The 24,863-nt window shown below is 41.1% G+C and overlaps 1 protein-coding gene across 3 annotated transcripts in view; it reads right to left on the bottom strand.

Moving 5' to 3' along the window:
• The window catches only part of HAL (histidine ammonia-lyase), a 63,090-nt gene extending 41,062 nt beyond the window's left edge, over positions 1–22,028 (bottom strand). The window contains exons 1-9 of one of the 3 annotated variants that reach the window (XM_073620147.1): positions 21,903–22,028; positions 15,198–15,469; positions 14,593–14,653; positions 13,617–13,644; positions 9,442–9,516; positions 8,382–8,454; positions 8,223–8,289; positions 3,671–3,708; positions 3,425–3,550 (exon numbers count right to left, since the gene is read on the bottom strand). In XM_073620147.1, the coding sequence (XP_073476248.1) occupies positions 3,425–3,550; positions 3,671–3,708; positions 8,223–8,289; positions 8,382–8,454; positions 9,442–9,516; positions 13,617–13,644; positions 14,593–14,653; positions 15,198–15,444 (715 nt within the window). In that variant the 5' untranslated portion in view covers positions 15,445–15,469; positions 21,903–22,028. Of the gene's footprint in view, positions 1–3,424; positions 3,551–3,670; positions 3,709–8,222; positions 8,290–8,381; positions 8,455–9,441; positions 9,530–13,616; positions 13,645–14,592; positions 14,654–15,197; positions 15,470–19,284; positions 19,390–21,902 lie in introns of those variants that run through there. The other 2 variants (XM_073620149.1, XM_073620150.1) reach the window with 2 other exon arrangements.
• Between the last annotated feature and the right edge of the window lie 2,835 nt (positions 22,029–24,863).

Genomic DNA, 24,863 nt, shown 5'->3' with positions numbered 1-24,863 from the left:
CAGTACTACCCAGACCCCCATAACCATTGTATGCCCAATTATTTGCATATAAGCCTTCAAAATGGGCACTTTTGATTTTTACAGTTCGGGTCCCATAGACTTTAATGGGGTTCGTGATGTTCGAAAGTTCTGGTGCAAACCAAACAGGGGGTCGTTCGGCCCATCCCTATTACCGATGCAGATGTGAGTGACTAAGAAATTTTACCATTCTTACTGTGCCTCAAGATATAGATTGTTCATATTTAGTCAGCTGAAGTTCATTGACCCTCATTGAGTGTCTGGCCCTCAAATAAGTTATAACATTCTAAAAGGTCCTTTCACACAAGCAATCCGTTTGTTTCATCAGTTCACTCACGTTTTTTAAAAGAAAAAACTGATCAGTTTCGTATCAGTTTCTTATCAGTTTTACATCAGTTTTTTTTTACATTCACTACCAGTGCAAAAAACAGATGCAAAACAGACAGTTTGTTCCTTTACATCCATTACATCTTTTAACGAAAGAAAAATAGAGCTTCGATCCATTCCAAAAAACAGATGTTGTCGACGGAAGCGGATGTAAATGGATGATCATCCATTTACATCAGTTTTTCCATAGAGATGCGTTGATTTCCATTTTTCATCCATCAACGGAAGGTTGAAAACGGACAAAACTGAGAGCCTTACTGTGCCCCAGGATAAATTATGTTAATTTTTAGTCAATCAATTATCAAGATTACTTTAGGCTTTTCTAGTTGGCTCACTACAGAAGATGGCTATAGCTGCCATATCACACGTCTCTTCCTTCCTGCACTCCCACACAGCCAGCCAGCTCAGCAGCGCAGTTTCCTTCAGCTCCCGGGGTATAGTGGTTTTTATTTGGGTTACGGAAGGAAGGAGAAAGGCAAGTGGTCTGACAACGGTCTCTTTACATAGGTAGTTACCTGGCAACACAGTTGCAGTGGAAGAGAGGGGGTGGGTCTCAGCCAGGTGATCAACATCAATCAGGTTACACATGTTGCAGCACTTGCTGAGGTTGCTGTGTTCAGTGCTTGTTGATGGTAATGATGAGGGGGGTTGGGATGTAGAACGCTCAGAGCAGAGAGACGGGCATGATGTTGACTGGTACAAAATGACAGACCCCCACTAGGTACTTAAAATGTTTTACTGGTGAGCCACGCTGAGCCTGTATATGATGTGTTACAATGAACCACACTATTTTACTAGGTTTAGTTTAGTCTTCCTGGTAAAGATACCATGTACACCATTTGTATATACCACATTTTTTTCAGAAATTGCTATGTATGAATTTGTCATTTCTAGGTCATTTCTAGAGACAAAAAGGCAAAAACTTTTTTCCTGGTGCCTCCATGGGAACATACCAATGATTGGTTGCTCTGCCCCCGACCAACCCACAGGACCACTTTAACTCTATAAATAAAAGAGTTGTTCCTCCCTGCCGGCATTCTTTTCTCTGTCCTCATTCTTGCAGGATCACACTCAGCCCTACCTCACCGCTTTATGGTGTGACCATTGCAGGTTCATGCTCTCCTTCAGTATGGAGTTGCATTGCTTGGGCTGCTAAAGGCGCCAGATAAGTATGGGAGCCTGTTTTTTCTGTGGATCTTTTTGGGTTAACAGGAGCCAGATTTCCTCCTCTATGTTCCCTTGTTCAACATACCTTGGGAGTATATGCTTAAATTCTTATGCTTCATTACAAACGCTATGGGTTTTTCCTGTTTTACCTCCACAGCGTGCCCCAGATGTCTGTGTATCTCTCCTTCCAGTCAGGAGTGTGTAGCGCTTCGTGTGTGCAGTAGCGATGTGAAGCCGATGGCGGCCATCTTGAGACACCCAGATCACTCTCTGATATAAAAGAGAGCCTGCTGTCAGTAGGAGTTTAGTTGGTTAAGGGAAGACATCTCTAAAGGTGTCTTCTCCATCTTGTCTGTCTTTTCTCCCCTGTGCTATGGAGCCCAGCCAAGGTACCAGCGGGGGTGGGGAATATTAATATTAATTTGGAGGAGGTTTATGAGCGCTCTCTCTCTCTCATATATATATATATATATATATATATTGGTCTGAAAGTTCCAGATGCGGCCAACGCACATTCCACGCGGGAAATGGCCTCCTCTTGGGCAGCTTTGGCACGGGTCTCCCCTGAGACAATTTGCCGAGCATCTAGTTGGTCTAGTTGGTCGTCCTTCAACACTTTCAGGTCTCACTATAGTGTTCTTACCTCCTGGGAATTTGGGGAGAGAACTTTGCGGTTATCGATGCTGTAGTTTTCATTAAATTTCTTATTGCAGTACCCTCCCTGGCACCAGGAAAACAGAAAATTGAATACTTACCTTTCCGTAATTTTCCTTTCCTGGTGCCTACCCATGGCAGCATACACCCTCCCTTCAATAATCCTTAATACGCTGAGATCTAGTTACAAGAATGCCGGCGGGGAGGAACAACTCTTTTATTTATAAAGTTAAAGTGGTCCTGTGGGTTGGTCGGGGGCGGAGCAACCAACCATTGGTATGCTGCCATGGGTAGGCACCAGGAAAGGAAAATTACGGAAAGGTAAGTATTCAATTTTCCGTTTTGTATAGATTTAAAAAAAAAAAAAAAAAAAAAAAACACCTTTTTCCCTTTTTTATAAGTGATCACATCCCCTCTGTTCTCAGCTGCACAAGAGCTAGGAAACTGACACAGTGTGCTCTCCTGCTTAGTGTGGTCAGTTTTTAATAGGAAAGCAAGGGGGCCACATGGATTTCACACAAAGGAAACAATACAAAGAGAACAGGATACTTTCTCATACAAGTACATGGTGCAGCAGGCACATATAAAGTGTGGAATATGAAGTGTTGGGGTAACAAACGCTTTAAGCATAGTTCTTATCCTTCTATATAATGACTATATATTTCTTGATGTATGTACATGTAGCCCTCATGAAGCCCTTTGAAACACGTTGGTCGACTTTGCTGAACCCGAAAAAAAAAGAAATGATTCTGTACACATACTATGGAGCGGCACCTTCATTCCTTACCCTTTCTTAAAGGGGACATGTCAGCAGGACGATGGGAAACTGACTAATTTTTACGATACATGACCAGGGCTCTCATGCTCATCCTTAGATCCCCAATTAGCGAGTCCCTTACCCAGAAAAATTATGTTCATATCTGGCATTTCAATAATATAGATGTATATGCTTATGCAGTGATTTTCCAGGTTGTATGGTGCAAGAATGGCAGGCCTGGAACCTGCACCTTGAAAAAGAAGTCAGCAAAAACAGCTCTCATATTTCTGTCCTGGCAGGGACCTCTTAACCTGAGCTCAAAGAACAGCTACCTCTCCATTCCAAACACTGCTACTGTGTCCTTTACCTTGTTTAAAATTAATGAGATTTTCTATTTTAAAAATAAACAGGATAAGGATATTTCAGGAGTTTCAGACTTACCATTAAAAGCTTCTATAGCTTGTTGTAGAGTTTCAAGTGAAATGCCACTATACCCTTTGGCCAAGACATTGATCCTTAAAGCCAAAAGCATGCGAGTACGCTCAGGACTTAGAGGCTTTCCAACACCTGTCATAAGCAAAAACAACTTTACTATCAGTTACAAAAAAAACACAAAACACGCACACACACACACACACACACACACACACACGACACCTAATTTTAAACAGACAAGACAGTCATTACCTGCAGAATGGGATCGCACAAGATTGACTTGAAGATCCCTAAACCAGAGATAAAAAAAAAAAAACGCATGTATACCATGGTTTCCAGTTGTTCAAACTGTTCTGGCTGTTACTGAAAACTTTTAGGCTATATACACAAAACACACTGAACTAAAAAGGACAAATTAAAGAACACCAATACATAAAGGCTTAAAGTAGAAGTCCACCATAAAAACTAACATCCCTGCATCTTTAGACACGCACGATCTAACACTAACCTATCTAGCCCTGTAAAAATAAAAATAAATAAAATCAGTATACATACCTTTTTTGAAGCCGATCCGACCCGATCTCCAGCGGCAGAAGCTCTACAGAAGACACAGCCAACAACGGCTGTGAAATGAATGGGGAGTGACATCGCCCATAGAGTTACTATGGGGCTTCCATTGTTGGATGTGTCCTCTGCACCCACCTCCACAGCGAAGCCGTGGCTGACATATGTATATATATAGCGATTTTTTTCTTTACAGGGCTAGATAGGTTAGTGTTAGATCTTGCATATCTATAGATGAAGGGATTTTAGTTTTAGGATAGACTTCTACTTTAAACTAGGAGGAATGCATAGGCCACCAGAGAGTACAAATAAGTAGGCTATGTGAATAATTAGGATCACAATCCCTGTGAGGAAATAAAAGAGCCAACAGAGCTGTTATACAGATCATATGATGCATAAGTGACCTGTGCTAAAATGGGAATGTGTAGTGTACTTTAATATTGCCTATCTTTTTGTAAATTATGTATCAGGACTAATAAAATAAAATAGTTTTTTAAAATGTCTTTTAGTCAGATAAAAATGTTGAACATTTAATATGATTATTTTATCTTTAGCATTTGCAAGTAGCACGTGGCGTGTTGAAAGCTGAAGGACTTTCTAAAGAGTGGATTACTACTACTACTATTCTGTGAATAGACCCCAATAGCAGAAGATCACATTATACAAACACAGCCCAGAGGAGGAACGCCCCCTTCCCCCTAAGAGGTACAGACCTAAATAGCATTCCAGTTAAAACAAAGAAAGTCAACAAGGGAATGGGCAGTGCTTTTCTTTCTTTTCTTTGCCAATTTTATTTTTTTGTTTTCAAGTTTATAAACTGATTTGGTGGATAATTTGTTATTACTCATTTCATTTTACATTTAGAAACATTGAACAGCAGTTTCCACTGCTCTAACCAATCTTCCAGCAATGCAAAATCATATTCCATTTTTCAGTTACTTCCAGGGATATTAACCCAATTCAAACACCTTTGTAGCAGCAAAAAGATATACCTTACACACCAAACCTTTAGCTATACAATTTACAAAGAGATTAAATAGAGCAGGACCAAGTACAGAGCCTTGTGGTACACCACTAGTAACTGATCTCTGTTCCGAATGAACCCCTTTTACAACCACACTCTGGTATCTATCCTTGAGCCAACTGCATATCCATACCCAACCCAAGGGTTAAGTTCTAGCTTGTGCAATGTTTGTATTAGATCATTATGTGGAAACTGTATCAAAAGCTTTGCTGAAAAAAAAAAAAAAAAGAAATGCTTTATGCCCCGTACACACGATAGGATTTTCCGATGGAAAATGTGTGATAGGAGCTTGTTGTTGGAAATTCCGACAGTGGGCAGGCTCCATCACACATTTTCCATAGGAATTTCCGTCACACAAAATTTGAGAGCTGGTTCTCAAATTTTCCGACAACAAAATCCGTTGTCGGAAATTCCGATCGTGTGTACACAATTTCGACACACAAAGTTCCACGCATGCTCGGAATCAAGCAGAAGAGCAGCACTGGCTATTGAACTTCATTTTTGTGTAAGTCACCGTGTTCTTGATGTTCGGACTTTCTGACCAACTTTGTGTGACCGTGTGTATGCAAGACAAGTTTGAGCCAACATCCGTCAGGAAAAAAACATGGATTTTGTTGTCGGAAAATCCTATTGTGTGTACAGGGCGATACTTACCCACAAAATATCACTAGCCACAAAAACCCAAGAAAAAGGGTATAAATGGGTATCTAGATGGTATAGGATGTCCCTCTGTCCTACATCACTTCAACCACAATATACCATATATAGGTTGGCGATGTCATACTGCTAAAGGAAACATGCTCCATATTTGGTGGGATTACCCCCTCTGTGCGCATGTTCTGGAAACACATTTTTGATCTATACTGTAAACTAATGGACACCTTTATCCAAACATCACCAGAGTGGCCCTCCTGTCCATGATTCTTGGACCTCTTCAGTCAGTGAAAGAAGATGATGTGCTTAGACACTTCCTCACTGCAGCCAGAACAGTCATTCCTTGACACTGGAAATCAACTTCCGTACCATAAATATTATATATATATATATATATATATATATATATATATATATATATATATATATATATATATATATATATATATATATATATATATATATATATATATATATATATATATATATATATATATATATATATATATATATATAAAAATATATATATATAATATTTTTTTTTTTTTTTTTTTTCATACCTGGACCAGGTTTAGAGACTCACCTGAGTTCCTAACCTGGGCTAAAGGGAATTCAACCACCATTCCTAACCAGCCATGATGGAGTGGTAACCCAACGTCTTTCAACTGTGGTTTTTACCTCCCCCCCCCCCCCCATCAACTGTGGTTTTTACCTCTCCCCCCCCCCCAGGTAATATTCTCTCTCTCTTTTTTTCCTGCGCTTAGTGAGTGTAGCCCAAACAATATACTGTAGCTCACAAAATTGAGTACACCCCTAAGTGAAAATGTCCAAATTGGGCCCGATCAGCCATTTTCCCTCCCGGGTGTCATGTGATTCGTTAGTGTTACAAGGTCTCAGGTGTGAATGGGGAGCAGGTGTGTTAAATTTGGTGTTACCGCTCTTACTCTCTCATACTTGTCACTGGAGGTTCAATATGACACCTCATGGCAAAGAACTCTCTGAGGATCTGAAAAAAAAATTGTTGCTCTACATAAAGATGGCCTAGGCCAGTGATGGCGAACCTTGGCACCCCAGATGTTTTGGAACTACATTTCCCATGATGCTCAACTACAATGCAGAGTGCATGAGCATCATGGGAAATGTAGTTCCAAAACATCTGGGGTGCCAAGGTTTGCCATCACTGGCCTAGGCTATAAGAAGATTGCCAAGACCCTGAAACTGAGCTGCAGCACGGTGGCCAGGACCATACAGTGGTTTAACAGGGCAGGTTCCACTCAGAGCAGGCCTCGCTATGGTCAACCAAAGAAGTTGAGTGCACGTGCTCAGCCTCAAATCCAGAGGTTGTCTTTGGAAAATAGACCTATGAGTGCTGCCAGCATTGCTGCGGAGGTTGAAGGGGTGGGGTCAGCCTGTCAGTGCCCAGACCATACACTGCATCAAATTGGTTTGCATGGCTGTCGTCCCAGAAGGAAGCCTCTTCTAAAGATGATGCACAAGAAAGCTTGCAAACAGTTTGCTGAAGACAAACATTAGTATAGGGTTTTTTCTTTTTTATACATATATACTCTTTTTTTGTATATTATAAAGGGGAATTTTGGCTTATATAACTGAAAAGCTTTAAATAAAATACGATTCAAAACAAAAGCTTTACTGTAATCAAGATATGTCCACAGCACCATCCTGGTCCAAAACATTGGTAATATAGTCAAAAAATGCAAACAGATTAGTCTGACATGATCTGCCCTCAGTAAAGCTATGCTGCTTTGGGTCCAGCAAGTGTGTTTTTAAGTGATCAAAGATCCTTCTTTTCAGGAGTGATTCCATTAACTTGACTACAAACAGATGTTAAAAACTCACTGGCCTGAAATTGCCAGCTTCTACATCATTACCCTTCTTGTGGATAGGCAAAATCCAACAGTCATGGAGAATGCCTCATAAAATGCAGATTTTATATGAGCAAGGCTAAAAATTTATAAACTTGAAAACAAAAGAATTAAAATTGTCCAAAATTGTACTTTATTTAATAGAAGCCAAAATGTTGCACTGTAATAATGTCCTGTAGAAAACAAATGAAAGCTTTCTCCAGCTATGCACCAAAGAATATGTCCTAGGAATCATCTTTCTGGCTTCTATTAAATAAAGTACAATTTTGGCCAATTTTATTTCTTTTGGTTTTCAAGTGTATACATTTTGTTCCCAGTGCCTTTCATCAGTTACTTTCTTACAGCTGATATATGGTGCCAGAATTATCAATATTTATTTGTTGGGGTTTTAAAATGAAAGGGTTTTAAAATGAAAGAGGATTCCTAGGACATATATGATACATAGCTGAAGGAAGCTTTCATTTGTTTTCTACAGGACTTTATTACAGTGCAACATTTTGGGGAAAATCAGGCATAGTACTTGAGCCTTACCATGCATGGTCCCTTTCAAGCCACTGCAGCCCATTTGATATACAGTATGAATGAGCCCTAAAATCTGTATTAAAAAAAAGAGACTTACAAAGTACACACATTATTAAAGTGTGTACACATATAAATGCTGGGCATGTTTGTTACTTACTTGAGCTGACTTACAGGGATTACTGTGCGAGCAAACTTTCCAAATCCAGTAGTGATTCCATAAACAACTGCAATAAATTGAACACAGCTTAGGTAAGGGGCTTTACATTCCAATATCCACATCAGTTGCCCCTATACATCCTTTGTAATAATGGTTTACCTTTCTTCTCCTGCACAATACTTTCAATGAGAAGCCTTGACTGCATCACCCTTTGCTCAGCATCAGGAGTAAGCTTGTAAAGAACAAACCATGTTTAATTAGATCATTTGAAATATGGAAGGAGAACTCATCTTTCTGCTTTTTTTATTGTGATTTACATGCAAGAGTTTTTCTGTAAACCAGAACAATGGACTTTTGTTTTTTTACTTCCCTTTGGTCGGTTAAATACACCACTGAGTTTTACCCTTGGTTGACACCTATGTGTTTATTTAGTACGTTTTTGCAGAAACACACTACAGTCCAGTTAACATGGTTTCCTATGGATTTAGTTTACAATATGGCGTTTTGAGCCAGTGCGTTTTTATGGAAAAGGTCAGGGACTTTTTTCCCCCACAGCAGATTGCATTTTGAGTGTAATAGAATTCAATGGGCCCACACCAAAAACACAAGTGTTGCGTTTTGCTTTGGGCTAATAGGAAAGTATGACATTTCTGTTCATGAAGTCCGACTTTGATGCGACTTTACACTCTCTGGCACTCAAGTCACATCAAAGTAGTTTCAGAAACCTTTAGGTGTCCTAACCCTAACGATTACCGCTTACCCTAGCTCTAATTCTAAGCTGCGACTTTGGACACAAAGGTTCCTGCACTACTTTGATGCGACTTGAGTGCAGTTTTATTTTTTTTCCATAGAATGTGTAAAAGTGTGTCCTTTTCAAAAGAAAGTCCAATATTTTTTTTATAGTATTTGGTACTGACTTTTCAATTATTCTGTTAAGTTGAACAGCTTGATAAATTAGATCAGGCATTGCTAAGGCTAATTCTATGGGGTGTAATATATTTTGTTTTAATTCTAGGTGGTTTGTGAATAGCAAGTTTACTCTTTTGAAGAATATGTGGGCATCATGATTGGGAGGGCATTCAATTTATAAATATATATAAGTAGTATAATTTTGGAATGGATTTATTCCACCTAGTGTAGATATCACAATTTAAATAAAATGTAAAAAAAAAAAAAAAAAGTATCCATTTCTACATTTTAGAAAAGTAAAAATAGTTACCCTTATTTTATAGAGTCCTTTTCCCAGGTTAAGCAAATCCTCTGTTCTCAGGCTTTCTCCATCTATACTAATATACTGCATAAAAAGACTGTTAGTTTCAGAAAATGTTAATGGGTGCAAATAGACAATACACTTAAAAAAAAAAAAAATAAGGTAATCAGTTAAAGCAAACCTCAATAGGAGAAAACTGATTATTACTACAATACTACTTTTTCACATAGCATTTTGTGCCAGCGGTTTTGCTACATTTTTAAAATAATAAATGAGGGGCATTTGAGCAGCAAGAATCTGTTCGCACACTCCACATGCAGAGCCCGCCAGGAAGTCGGCACGTCGCTGAGCTAATCACAGGCAGTGAGACATTTTCCCAATATGCGGCTGCAGAGATCGGGAAATGTCTCACTGCCTATGATTAGCGCAGCGCCGTGTCGACTTCCTGGCGGGCTCTGTAAGTGGAGTGTGCGAACACGCCTGAGCCCAACCAAATTCGATCTTTCATTTTCAAAACTTAAGGGCAAATTTACACTGCTTGGTCAGTTAAAATCGCAGAGCAGCCAGAACAATTCAGTGCTCTGGCCACTGTGCATTGCCTGCTTACTAGAGGGCAGTGTGGTGCATGATTCAGCAAACCGCATCTTTTTTTTGTGCTGCCTGACATTGCATTATTCGGGCCAGTGTGCTGCGTTAAAATGCAGCAGGTCTGCATTTTAGCACAGCGCTAGGCTGCATTGCAGTGTGAATGGGACACATAGGAAACATCTGTAAAACGTACATCACTGCATATAGTGTGAATTGGCCCTAACTGAAGAAATGCAAAATGGAAGCTGGCTGACTATTTACCACGCACAGCTGCTCCAGATTTTATAAAATACCTCATCTTCAAACAATGCTTGTGCTACCTTCCTCACAAGCATTTTAATGCAAAACGATTCACAATGACAGCCATTTCTTGTAGGGACCGTAATGCCCCGTACACACGGTCGGACTTTGTTCGGACATTCCAACAACAAAATCCATGGATTTTTTCCTACGGATGTTGGCTCAAACTTGTCTTGCATACACACGGTCATACAAAGTTGTCGGAAAATCCGATCGTTCTAAACGCGGTGACGTAAAACACGTACGTCGGGACTATAAACGGGGCAGTGGCCAATAGCTTTCATCTCTTTATTTATTCTGAGCATGCGTGGCACTTTGTGGGTCGGATTTGTGTACACACAATCGGAATTTCCGACAACGGATTTTGTTGTTGGAAAATTTTATATCCTGCTCTCAAACTTTGTGTGTCGGAAATTCCGATGGAAAATGTGTGATGGAGCCCACACACGGTCGGAATTTCCGACAACAAGGTCCTATCACACATTTTCCGTCAGAAAATCCAACCGTGTGTATGGGGCATAACAGTTAGCCATGAACATCCATTTCACACAGTTCTATTGATTATAAATTATTTGGCTGTGGGATGTCTGCAAAGGTAATATGCTGCCCATAGGCATGAAACCTAATCCAAAAACAAATCAGCTGGATTTAAAGTGGATGTAAACCCACTGTCATCAATTTGACAGCATTAGTAAAGTATATACATAAATATATATATATATATATATATATATATATATATATATATATATATATATATATATATATATATATATATATATATAGAGATAGCTTTACATGCCTCCTGCATGTATCCTTATATTTAAATAGTCACCCCCTCACCTGCTAGAGCCCTGCAATCTTCCCGATTCTGTGGGCATTTTAATTCTCGGCGCTCGGTGGGTGGTGTCGTGACGACAGAGGACACCTCCGCCCACCACTACACTCCCACGGCCAGACAGGACGAGCCTCGTGCCTGGTGAGACTCATGTGCAGGAGTGACAAGAGCGTGCTCATGTTACTCCTGCGCATGTGCAGACCAGGAAGCACGAGAAGGAGAGACAGAGAGGCAGAACCATTGGAAATTGTTGTACATCCAATCCTGACAGAGCAGCAGAAGAAAGGAGTGGGGGAGGGAATTAAAAAATAATGCATGTCTCTTAGGCTAGTGCACGAGATGTAAATCACCTGTCACTCACAGCAACGGGGGAGATTTGACAAAGTTTTTCTCCGTTTGTCAAGATTTGTCTCACTGAACAATAAGATAAGGATTGCTCAGAGCTGGAATAACTCTTTGTGGCAAGACTGGGCTCAAATGATAGGAAATCTTATACTCTACGTTGTGACATAAAAAAAATAAATAAAACATTTCGGGTTTACATCCACTTTAATTACAGGCACTTATAGATGGTTATGCAAATCTCCCCTTAAATGCTGATTAGTAGTAGTGGGTTAAATCAATAAAAATGTGTAGGGTACATTTTCCTTTAACATTTTACAGCAGCAGTGAAGCTAAAATGTAGACTTTATAATATATAACGCCTGCTATGATGAAACACGTTGGTAGATGTGATGTCACCATGCACACGGATACAGGAAGTCTGATTGCGGATTGAGACTGCGGCTGACTGGATGGTAATAACAGTGTATTTAGATGTCTCCTCTTCTTTAACCATGTGAGTGTACATTTAGGTGATTTTAATAAACCTTAGTACTGATTTTACTACACAAAGAGTTTTTTACTCCATATGTCATTGGTCTGCCTGGGTTGGGGTAATTGAGTTGGGCTGGTCGCTAGAAGATTCCTGGATCCAGACACCTATATAGGTTTTGAGCGCTTCATGACCATATCCTTATACATGGAGGTTGATTTTCTAAAGGCAAATATACTGTGCACTGCATCTGAGGGGAAGCTCTGAAATGAGGGGAATCTCTGCTGGTTTTAAACATCCAATCATGTACAAACAAAAGTTTATTTTCCTTGCATTTGAGTATTCTTTCCAAAGTGAAGTTTTACCTCATTTACTAATCTCTGGAGAAAGTCCACAGTATATTTGCCTTTAGTAAATAAACCCCATGGTCATATACCTTATGGTAAGGTACTTCAAAAGCCACATGATCACTTTAAGTGCACTTATTCCTTATTTGGTGGATGCGCATTGTTGAAGAATTGTTTTTGGATTTTTTCATAATATGGACACTGGGAAGGGATGGTCTCTTTTTTTATTGCACTTTGTGTATTTTGTTTCACATGGACACTTAATATTTTATTGTTCTTCATTCACATTATATCTATGTATTATAGCATTGCATCTTTGTATAACAAAATGTAGACTTTACTGCTCTACAAAGTTCTGCCCTTGCCCTACATGACCGCTGGAGTTACTAGACTGGGTAATCCAGCATAAAAAAAAAAAAAAAAAAAAAAAAGCTTACCTGTGTAGCACCTGCCTAGTATATGATGTTAGGTAAATTAAGTCTTTGGCTCCTCTGTAATAATTGGAGCATCTATTGATTACTTTGGGCTGTCCTGGATTTCACAGGCTGCAGGTGTGCTGCTGTCAATCCCTGGGAAGTTGTGCCCAGGTGGCTGGAACGGAACATAAATAGTCTGAGGCCTGGAGCAGCGGCCAGGATCTTGTCCTGATGGAGAAGTTCCAAGCATCAGGGGCTTCTGCCCCTTTGACACAGTCCTGCTGGACTCCGCTGATGCTGTAGTAGAGAACACCTACCCCCTGCCGCCCCCAAATTCCCCCTTCCAACACAAATCCCCTCCCTATCTCCTTGTGGCGCCCCCACTTCACATGAAACCACAGTGCCCAGGGCAGCCACCCCTCCTGCCCACCCCTTGTTCCGGCCATGGTCTCTTGATGCATACTGCCCTAAAAGTTAATACAGCTCAGTGCACCATCAAGTTCCACTGCTGGCAGCCTCTTAAAAGTCTAAGATGCTGACTGCTTCTGCGTCTGGACAGTGCACGGAGCTGTACTATCATCCACCCACAACTAAATGCCAGAGTATCCTGCATTGGGGCTAAATGTCCAGTGTGCATGAGGTCTAACTGGAAAGATGTGAGTTGCTGAAATATTTTAATACCTTGTTCCCAAACTACTTTACCTCCCATATTAATGTGTAATATTTTCCCTTATATTTTTGGACTGCATGTACATTTTACAAAGATATACAAGCTTGCTACCCAGACTGCATATTAAAACATTATAGCACCTTTTAAGCATATAAAAGCATTTATATCGTTTCATATACGATTTCAGTTACAAATCAGGAAAAACACTCACCTTTTCTGGTTCTTTATATTTGCTATATCTGTGTATTTGTTAAAGAAATGCAAGTGCTTACTGAGGAAAAAAAATATATAAGAAGCAATATAACAATTCAATTTATCGTGGAATAAAATTATTTCAACTGGAAAGTAATATGCTTTTTGGGGCATGTAAAAAACACAATGCCTGATTCACCCAAGATTTGCCAAACATTAAACAGCATAGCATATTTTCCATCATCAATATCACATTCATCCTACAAAAATGATTTTACTCATTTGCTTTTTTTTCTTTGATGTAAAATGTAGTTTCACCAACAGATATTCATCTTTCTAAACTGGCTTTTTAAATTATTTAAAACCCAAGTCAAACCTTTTTATGTTATACAGAGCAGGGGCAGGCTAGACCCTTTGTTGAGTTTTGTCTGCCTCCTCACTGGGGGGCTTTTCTTTCATTTATGTCTCTTTGATAGGTGCCAGACAGAATATGAAGTGAGAAGAAATCTTCCCAAAGGGAATAAAGACAACATATAAATAGGGGTTCTAACCTTTTCCCACTCTTTGAAAAAAAGTGCCTGCAGTTGGACAGCTGAGGAATCCAAAAGCTTCCTAAAAATAAATTTCATTGCCCTTTATTATGCATTTCCTGAAGATTTGGTCTATAATCTTTACATGCATTCATCCACTGAAACATTTGTTAGCCAGGTTTATAAATAATGTTCCACTCAATGGATGTTGGGGAATCCAGGCAGATGTATGTCACACTCTTTGGCTTTGGGGCATGACAACCTTTGGCCTTTTATCTGTTGCAGAATTACAGCTTGATCAGTTGCCCAAGCCTGTTGGCCGGCAGCATAGATGTCTGAAATTCCTACACTTGTACTGGGTGCTTTTTTTAAAATTTTTTATTAACCAGGTTTTGGAAAATACAGATAAATATGCACACACACAAAAAAAAAAAAAATGTATACATCTCATTAACTAAAGGATACAAATGAACACCTTCTGGCTGAGACGGTATAAAGTCTGGGGACATCACATCTCCTTCCAGAACTTAAATAAACAAAAATGATCAATCAATTCATGCAAGCAGTAAACTATATAAATTAATACCCAAGTCATGGTAACAGATCATGCAATTCTGACAGTGTTTTCAGATTGCAAGATAACATTTCCAAAGTCACAAAGGATAGATCAGATAACTAATTGGATTTACATCTTGGTTTGATTTATTGTGCTGCATGCAGTATTTAGGCAATATTAAAAATCACAATAAAGAACAAAAAAAATAAAAAAAATTGTAAAAATGAAATGTATGCCAACTATATTAGAGTATACATATTTAATGTACTGAAGTCAACTATAGCACAATTTTGTATTGGCAAAATTTTAGAAATTACAATATGATATGGATTTGAAAAAGCTACAGATGCTGCGACCAGGAATCAAAGTTGAGAAGCCTTTTTTTAACATTATAAAACCAAATCCATCTTAAAAATATACCAAGGGCAAATACACACACGTGTATACAACTTGCCATAAGTCTCACTCGTATCTAAACAGAAAAAAAAAAAAAAAAAAAAAAAAAAAAACTTACCGACTTCAACAAAATCATTATCCTCCAGACAATCTTCCAACGTGTCATCAAGGTCTAGTAAACCCAGTCCTTTACATCTTCGGAGGTAAAATTTGACATTATCCAGTGAATCAAAGCCTCCATTATCTGGTTTATTCTTTATATACCTCCTCAGAGCTTCCTTGCCCAGACATCTGATGGTTTTTTTAGGGTCCTTACAAGGCACTGCCAACCATTCTCCCCGTACATGTACAGTGTATCTTGGCATATTTCACTAGAGTCAACTATTAAAGCTGGTACCAAATGAAGAAGCTTAGGGTTAGTTTAGCAGTCTATAATGACATTTCCTAAGTGGAGAAACACAGGCTAGTGGCATCATCCCAAATATCTCACCTGCCTTTAAGGTTAATGATTGAGGAAGTGTGACCAATTGCTAGTGGACAGAAAGGCACGCCCTCTTTTGTCTTCAAAAGTAGGCAAAACTTTGACATTTTTACATCTAGTAAAGGAATGCCCTTCACTAAATAAGTATCACACTAATACATTATGAACCTCAGAGCTTTGTAAACAAATTAAAGTTTCATTGGTTTTACCATATCTACTAGAGTGTGCTTGCATTCACATACAAAGAAAATGTATTAAAGTACTCAATAACAGAAAAAGGTTTATTTCAATCTGAGATATATTTATAATGCTATAGATCATTTCCATTATGTTTAATAAGACAGAAAGAGAGGAAAAAACATTGATGATATTTAAATAGTGTTACAAAATAGGAGTTATAACCTATAGCAACCCAGATTCCTTATTTCCCAATAATAGGGAAGATGCAATTTGGCTGATTGTTATGGTGAATTCATTTTTTTTGTCTTCCCTTTATCTTAGGCTTGATTCACACTAATGCGTTTTTTGATGCATTTTGCAGAAATGCAGGGAAATTTTTTAACATGGTTTCCTAAGGAACATGTTCACATCATTGCATTTTTGTGCCTCTGCGTTTTTGGAAAGGGTAGGGTTTTGAAAAGGGTACTTTTTTTTCCCGCAAAATGCAGCGTTTTGCATGTAATAAAATTCAATGGACCCACATCCAAAACGCAAGTACCGTGTTTTTACTGCGATTTGCGTTTTTTTTATTTCTTTTTTTTTACACTGTATATAGCTGATTGCTAAGTAGGGGGCCGTGAAGCGGGCCGTTGCGTCCTTAACAACCGATAAGTCATCAGCTGTCAGCTGGCTTCCCGCTCAATGTAAAAAAAAATTTAAAAAAAATAAAAAAAATGCTGGCTTAAAAAAAAAAAAAAAAAAAATGGCGTGGGGGTCCCCCCAAAATCCATACCAGACCCTTATCCGATCATGCAGCCCGGCAGGTCAGGAAAGGGAGGGGACGAGTGAGCGCCCCCCTCCTTAACCATATCAGGCCACATTCCCTCAACATGGGGGGGGTGGGTGCTTTGGGGCAGGGGGGGGGCTCTGAGCCCCCCACCCCAAAGCACCTTGCCTCCATGTTGATGGGGACAAGGTCCTCTTCCCGACAACCCTTGCCCGGTGGTTGTCGGGGTTTGCGGGCAGGGGGCTTATCGGAACCTGGAAGCCCCCTTTAAGAAGGGGGCCGCCAAAACTCGGTCCCCCCATCTGAATGAGTAGGAGGATGAAGATGCGGGAGAAGATGGAGGAAGACTGGAGGAAGAAGCGGAGAAGAAGAAGAAGAAGAAGAAGAAGAAGATTTTTAATAAAAAAGACTTGTCAAAAACTGTATTTTTTAACACTATACTACTTTTGTTTTAGTGAATGGGTAGGGGTACAATGTACCCCATACTCATTCACATGGGGGGCGGGATCTGGGGGCCCCCTTGTTAAAGGGGGCTTCCAGATTCCGATAAGCCCCCCGCCCGCAAACCCAGACAACCACTGGGCAAGGTTTGTCGGGAACCAGGCAAGGATTGTCGGGACGGGACGCTCGCTCGTCCCCCTCCCTTTCCTGACCTGCCGGGCTGCATGCTCGGATAAGGGTCTGGTATGGATTTTGAGGGGACCCCCACGACATTTTTTTTTTAAATTTTGGCACGGGGGTCCCCTCTGAATCCATACTAGACCCAAGGGCCTGGTATGGATCCACGCCATTTTTTTCTCTCGATTTTTTTTTAGCCAGCAATTCTTTTTTTTTTTTACATTGAGCAGGAAGCCCGCTGACAACTGATGACTCATTGGTTGTTAAGGACGCAGCGGCCGGCTTCTCGGCCCCCTCCTTAGCAACCAGCTATATACAGTGTAAAAAAAAAAAAACGCAAATCGCAGAAAAATCACGGTAAAATCACGATAAAAACTTGTGTCCAAAAACGCGGCAAGCACAGCAAAAAGCACTGCAGAAACGCTCAAAAGCATCATGCATAGATGTGATTCGAGCCTAACAGCTGGGTTCACACCTATGCAGTTAGCAATTGATGCTTTTTCCAGTGTGTTTTGCATTTTCTGACATGTGTTCTTGATGGGTTTTGGAGAGGCGTCTGTTGTAATGCCGGAGAAATCAGCAAAATTGCACTGTAAATGCATCAAAAGGCAAGCAGAGCTTTCTTTGAAGTCTATCGAAATCAACAACCTGCTGCGGGAAAAAAAAGTCCCTGACCCTTTCCAAAAAAAAAAAAAGCACCAGTTAAAAACGCACAAATGTAAACATGGCCCATAGGAAAGCATGTCTGCAAAACTGAAAACGCACTGCAAAGCCTTACACTGAACTATTTTCCCATATATGAACACAAAAGTTTATATTGCTGTAATGAGGTCACAGCTATTGAACTGGTTTGTGTGTTAAAAGCTTTAAGTGATTGTAAAAGGCACAGAGTGTTTTAAAATAACATCCATTTTTTTGCAAAAACCATGGTTTTGCACAGAGCAGCCCCGATCCTCCTCTTTTTGTGTCCCCCACTGGTGCTCCTGGCCTCTCCACCCACCAAGTTCCCCCATAGCAAGCCACTTGCTATGGGGCACTTGTGCATGCTCGCTCCTAAGCCGTCTCTGTGTGTTTACTACCATCAAAGATAAATGGCATATTGGGGAGTTATTTTCATGGGTGAAGTTCCTCTTTAACCACCTCAATACTGGGCACTTTCACCCCCTTCCTGCACAAGCCATTTTTCAGCGCTGTCGCACTTTGAATGATAATTGCACGATCATATTACACTGCACCCAAATTAAATTTTTATCATTTTTTTCCCCACAAATAGAGCTTTCTTTTGGTGGTATTTGAGGTTTATATTTATTGCGCTATAAACAAAAGAAGAGGGACAAGTTTGAAAAAACACAATATTTTTTACTTTTTGCTATAATAAATATCCAATTTTTTTTTTTTAAACAAATTTTTCCCTCAGTTTAGGCTGATATGTATTCTTCTACATATTTTTGGTAAAAAAAAAAAAAAAAAAAAAAAAAAAAAATCGCAATAAGCATATATTGATTGGTTTGCACAAAAGTTATAGCGTCTACAAAATAGGGGATAGATTTATAGCATTTTTATTATTATTTTTTTTTTTTTTTTACTAGTAATGGTGGCGATCTGCGATTTTTATTGTGACTGTGATATTGCAGCGGACATATCGGATACTTTTGACACATTTTTGGGACCATTCACATTTATACAGCAATCCGTGCTATAAAAATGCATTGATTACTGTGTAAATGTGACTGGCAGGGAAGGGATTAACACTAGGGGGCGATCGAGGGGTTAATGTGTGTCCTAGGGAGGTGATTCTAACTGTGGGGGGAGGGGACTGACTGTGGGAGGTGACCGATGGGTGTCCCTATGTACAAGGGACACCCATCGGTCTCCTCTCCGACAGGACGTGGATCTGTGTATTTACACACACAGATCCTCAGTCCTGCTCGGTTGCTGGGCAATCGCGGGTGCCTGGTGGACGCGCATCGGGTCCCCAGTGATGTGGCGGGAGCGCGCGCGCCCTAGTGGCTCGGGAAGGCGGTCATGTCATATGACGTCCGCCCAGAACGAGAGCTGCCTCGTTCGTATGACAGTGGGCAGAAGGGTAGAGAAGGAAGCGCCACCTGAGTGTAGTATTAACAAATGATGTTTAATGACACCAGGTAAAAACACACTTACAGGATAAAAACATATAAAAGGCTCATCTGTATAGGTATGCGGTCCTCGGTGTTCCCTCTGATCCTGTGGTGGTGACGCTGCAGGGATGCTGGGCTGCAGAAGGTGGATTACCAGCCGGGAGCTCCTTCTGTGGCCATCAGGAAGAGACTAGGGGCCGGCGTGGAGCGCACGTGAAGCGTGCATGACGTCACAGGTTGTCCGTCTGCTTCCGGGTTCGGTATCCAGGGGAGGGATCGTCCAGGGAGGAGGGCTAGCAGAGAGGTTGAGAGAAGGCTACGCGCTCAGAGCCACTGCTCCTTCAATAGGCCTAATAGGAAGGTGTCTGCAATGTGCTTTTATATGGCAGCGCTGTGGGATAACAGGTCCCAGCGTCTATCACAAGAAAGCACAGTGCCACCTGTGGGCGGGAGGGGAACTACAAGGTAACAATATACACAGAGAAAAAAACAGGAGGTTATATAATAGTCAGTGTTATATATATGAACATATATATGAAGAAGCATATATAAAACATATATATGAAGAAGTGCATGGTAGTAAACATGGAGACAATAATATTAACAATAGTAAAAATGGGAGTAACAATGGGGGCAAAAGATGGAGGTAAGTATAAGCCCGGTTTCACACATGTGCGGTGCGAAATGAGCTCAGGTGGCGCTTCCTTCTCTACCCTTCTCTCATCCATCACAGAGCCAGCTCTCTGAGGAAACAGCAGCCGCCTAGCCTACCAGCCTACTTTAACCATTACATTACCGGTTACCACTTAACCCTTGAACTTCCAGCCTGTCCCCTATGGACTAAGTTGCTCAGCCCTTTATATCTCCTGTTATATATGGACTTGTGTGTTTGCGCTTACAGTTACCAATACTCTATATGACAGTGGGCAGGCAGCTAGTGGTTAATGAGAGTGCTGACCATCGCCATTTTTAGGGTGGAACATGTCCCACTCCTGCAGCTGCTGCCCACTCTGCTCCCTGTAGTGACAGCAAGCGGGGGATCTTCTTTCCCCACTTGCTGTCACTATTAAAAAAAAAAAAAAAAAAAGGCACGTGGCCGTGCAGGGAGTTCTGTGAACAGCAAACTACAAGTACCGACAGCCTTTTAAGGTGAGATATTACGAGCAAACTGGTCCCCACACCCCCCTGATCTGACAGCTAGGAACAGCTAGCGGGGATCCTCTCCTCCCATCTGCCTAGCTTTCAATTTTACAAAAACATGACCGAGTGGGGCTCCGCCCACCTGGCCGCATCACTCATTCATAGTGTTCTGTGAATGGAAAACGACAGGTTCCAGCAGTCTATGTAGCTGTCGGCTTGTAGTTTTCAATGAGCTATTCTACAGCGCCGTGGTAGTTCATTCCTTCTTCCTGTCAGATTGCATCTGCTTGCCCATACAGGATGCATGGGCACATCGCTGATGCAATGCTTTAGAGGCTCCAGAAACCAAAAAATAATAAATGCACATTTTTTTTACCTGCAAAAAAATGTGACTGTATTATTTTTTGTTAAAAGGTTACCTTATCCTTGAACATCCCAATACTGGAACTGAAGTTTACTTCAAGCCTCCACAAGAATACTTAATCTTGCTAAAAGCTTTACAAGTGTTTTGAAAAGCTTGCTGTAAGAGCCCTTTCACACGGAGCCGCGGGCAGCGTTAGTGGTAAAGCAGCGCTATTCGGCTGCTAGTGGGGCGCATTTAACGCATTTTAAGGGTTAAATGCGCCCGTGTAGCGCCGCTGCCGAAGCGCTTTGCAGGTGCTTCGGCAGTGGTGCCCATTCATTTCAATGTGCAGGGGCGGTTTAGGAGCGGTGTATACACCGCCCCAAAAATGCTGCTTACAGGACTTTTTTTAACGTCCTACCAGCCCAGCGCCCCAGTGTGAAAGCACTTAGGCTTTCACATTGGGGTGGCTTGAAAAACGCCTCAATATGAAAGGGGTCTACTACAGTCCATTAATTGTAACGTACCTATGCACACAGGAGCGGAAACAAGAGCCGTGCATTCTTCAGTAAAAATAAAATAGAAAAATCTGCATTTTTGGTCCGTAAATTTATGCCTCATGCGCGCAAATCACATTTACATATAATGCAGAACAAAAACGCGAGAATACGTTTTCACACTTGCGTGTGAATTTGTGTGAAAATTGCGTGAGCGCATATTCACAAAAATACGTGCACATACATACAAAAAAAAAAGTCTGAAAAAGTAAATGCTCAAAACAGGAGTATCGTATGCAAGAGGCCTTACAAAGTCAAAACGTTTTTTTTCCCCTTTAAACAGGATAAAAGAATCTCATTCCTGCTTTTCGACAAGCTGAGGCTTTAGGAAATCCAGCAGGTGAGCATTTACTGTCTGAGATCAAAGGTGTAACACACACAACACACACACACACACACACACACACACACACACTACAAATTCCTCACTGTTTAGTTAATCAGCTAAGTTTCGACACATTAGGAAATGGAATGAAATTATTATTATTATTATTGCACTTAGCTTTTTTAAATATGCTTGAATGTGGCCTAAACTAAATTTCAAACGTCTTAAAAAAAAAGTCTGCGACATCTATTCATTTTAGAACTCATTCTAGTAAATTCCAGAATACAATCACTTACCAACACATTCACTGAGGCCAAATGTTCACAAAAGAAAGCATGTGCATCCACATGAAAAGTGACAGTTCCATGGGAAGAAGCAGCTGTTCTCATAGGGCTGAGATCTGACACTCTGTGCTAGATTAAAAGAGCAAATAAAACAGGTGCTGTTACTTCACAGGGAGTTTAACCACGTCATTGCTTAATAGACTGATGATGTTTTCTGGCATAAAACAAGCAGATCATTGGTATGGGCCACTGCCAAATTTGTCACCGCTCCTGTGTTCTGGTGATGGAAGATGAGTGACACATACTGTATATGGAGGTCTTGTATGACTATTATCGACTTTCAAATTATATAGGTGGTTGGCATCTGCTTGGACATCCAGTAACCATTATATTTGGAAATCCTCATAGATGTTCAGGTCAGACATCCCGCTGCCAAAACACACTAATCTCAGTTTGCACGGTTCATTTTACTGCAGTAAAGTGCATCTGTTTTACCATATATTTGTGCGTTTAAAGAAGAAATTCAATTCATTATTAACATCTAGTTGTATTTGTAGAAGTAAGACATGCAGGGTTTTTGCTTGCACTAACCTTTGGCTCCGTTCACACTTATGCACGTGCGACAGTGCTTGTGTGTTTTTGTGCGATTCAACGTGTTGCAATTAGGGCAGTCCATTCATTTCATGGCCAGCTTTATGCATGAAAATTGCACAAACAAAGCACATGGCCCTTTTTTAGAAACTCATGCTACACCAAAATGCATGCGACTTTAGGGTTTTGCATGTATTCCCACAACACACAAATGTGAACCTAGCCTTAAGCTGGCCATACATGGCTCAGTTTTTTTTTAATTCAGCCAGTTGGCTAAAGCCTGGTACACACTACAGTTTTTTGGCTGGGTTGCACTACAAAAAAAAAAAGCTAAGAGCCCTGATCGGGAGCTGCTGGACTAACCATGCAAGGTTAGTCCAGCAATCTCCCCCACTGAGCTGTTGTGTTCTGGGGGGCGGCCATTGGTTGAGAGTAAGGATGAGCTCCGGCGTGTTTGCATGCTGCACGTGCCGAGCCCGCCAGGAACTCGGCACTGCACAGCGCTAATCACAGGCAGTGAGACATTTCCCGATGTGCGTCTGCAGAGATCTGATTAGCGCAGCGCATTGCCGACTTCCTGGCGGGCTCGGCACGTGTAGCATGCGAACACGCTGGAGAAGCTCATCCTTAGTTGAGAGCTTTGATCGGGAGTTGGTCGGCTACTGGTTTTCCAGCATGCATGTCCAACAGAAGCCGGCTTCTCTCAGACACACCAACATACACGCGGGCAGAATGTTAGCCAGTATTTTTTGTACCAGGATATGTCTCCCGACATTCTACCCGTGTGTACTGGGTTTAAAAGAAAAAACTGAGCCGATCTCCTCACCCATAAATTCAGGCTGGCTTCATATCTAAGCCGCATGTGGCTCGCAGCAGGGGTCTGGTGCATCCATGTTCTCTGTTTCAGGGACAAATTTTTGCCTGAATTTGGTCCTGAAACTGAGCCAAAGACACACAGGACCTCTGTGCAATCTGCTCTGCAGCCTCCCTGGAGATATGTGAACTGACTCCATAGAGAGCTGGTCACAATCGCCTGACATGCGAATTGGATGTGTAGAAAAACTCATATCCAATTTGCACTAATATGGACCCAGCCTCATGGTGGATGAGGCAATCCTCCCCACTGTGTCATTGTATTCACAACAGAACTCATCAGAAAAAAACTGATCAGCTCTGCAGCTAATTGGCTGCATGCAATCATCCTGAGGAAAGTTTCCAACAAGCCCATTTATGAAAAATCAATGAGAACTTCCAAGAAACCTAGACCTAATTCTGACCACATACGTTACAGCTGGATTCTACAAGCAGATAAGGTTGAATTGTTTTGTTAATTTTGATGTGTAAGTCACAAAAGACTCATTAAAAAAAAAAAAAAAACTGGATAAAATTATATGAAACTTTGTGAAGTAGGTATGAAATAGTGATTGGATAATTTTGTTTTTTTAGATGTGCTAAGCAGATAGATTTATAAATAAGGCAGGCCATAGATGATGCAATTTTCTTTTCCTGCATGAAAGAAAATTGCTTGACTCCTACATCAACACTGACTGTGAAACCTCCCCTGCAAGCTATTAGGCCCCTTTCACACGAGGCCGTTGATCTCCGCTGAGCCGGCGGATGACAGGTCCCTCTCTGCTCACTGAGCGGGGAGAAGCTTGTCAGGCGCCGCTGCCGCCTATGGAGGGATCGGACGAAAACGGACAGCGTGTCCGTTTTCGTCAGATCTCACCCGATCCGATCCGCCAGCGACGGATCTGGACGTAGAGCCATACGTCTGCTTTTAGCGGATCGGACGGGGTCGGATGTCAGCGGACATGTCTCCGCTGACATCCGACGCTCCATAGGCTAACATGGATCGCCCGTTCAGGTCCGCCGTCAAAACTGACAGGCGGACCTGAACGGTCCGATCGTGTGAAAGGGGCCTTATGTTCTCCCGGCGGAGTGGAGCTGTCCCTGTCGGTAGGACAGAGCGATTTTTGATAGTGGCTATAGCTGCAGGCAATAATCACATGAAAAAATCTGACATGCTGGTTGTACCCAAGTTGATCGATGGATCAACTTGGGTACCATCAACCAGCCCATAGATGGTTCGAATCTCGCTGAACCGGCCGAGATTCAAATCATCTATGGCCGACTTAATGCATTGCAAATGTAAGGTCCAAGTCACACACAAATCAACAGGTCCTTTAAGGCAGTGGTCATCAACCCTGTCCTCATGGCCCACTAACAGGCCAGGTTTGCAAGATAACTGAAATACATCATAGGCGGTATCATTTGCTGCTCAGTGATTGCAGTATTCTAGTCTGCATCTCCCCAAGGTAATACATAAAACCTGGCCTGTTAGGCTGGATTTACACCTATGCATTTTTAGCGCATTTTGCA

This window comes from Aquarana catesbeiana, linkage group LG03 (genome assembly GCF_042186555.1).
Source record: "Aquarana catesbeiana isolate 2022-GZ linkage group LG03, ASM4218655v1, whole genome shotgun sequence".
NCBI classification, from domain to species: Eukaryota; Metazoa; Chordata; class Amphibia; order Anura; family Ranidae; genus Aquarana; species Aquarana catesbeiana.
This window is presented reverse-complemented; position numbering and strand designations above follow the sequence as displayed.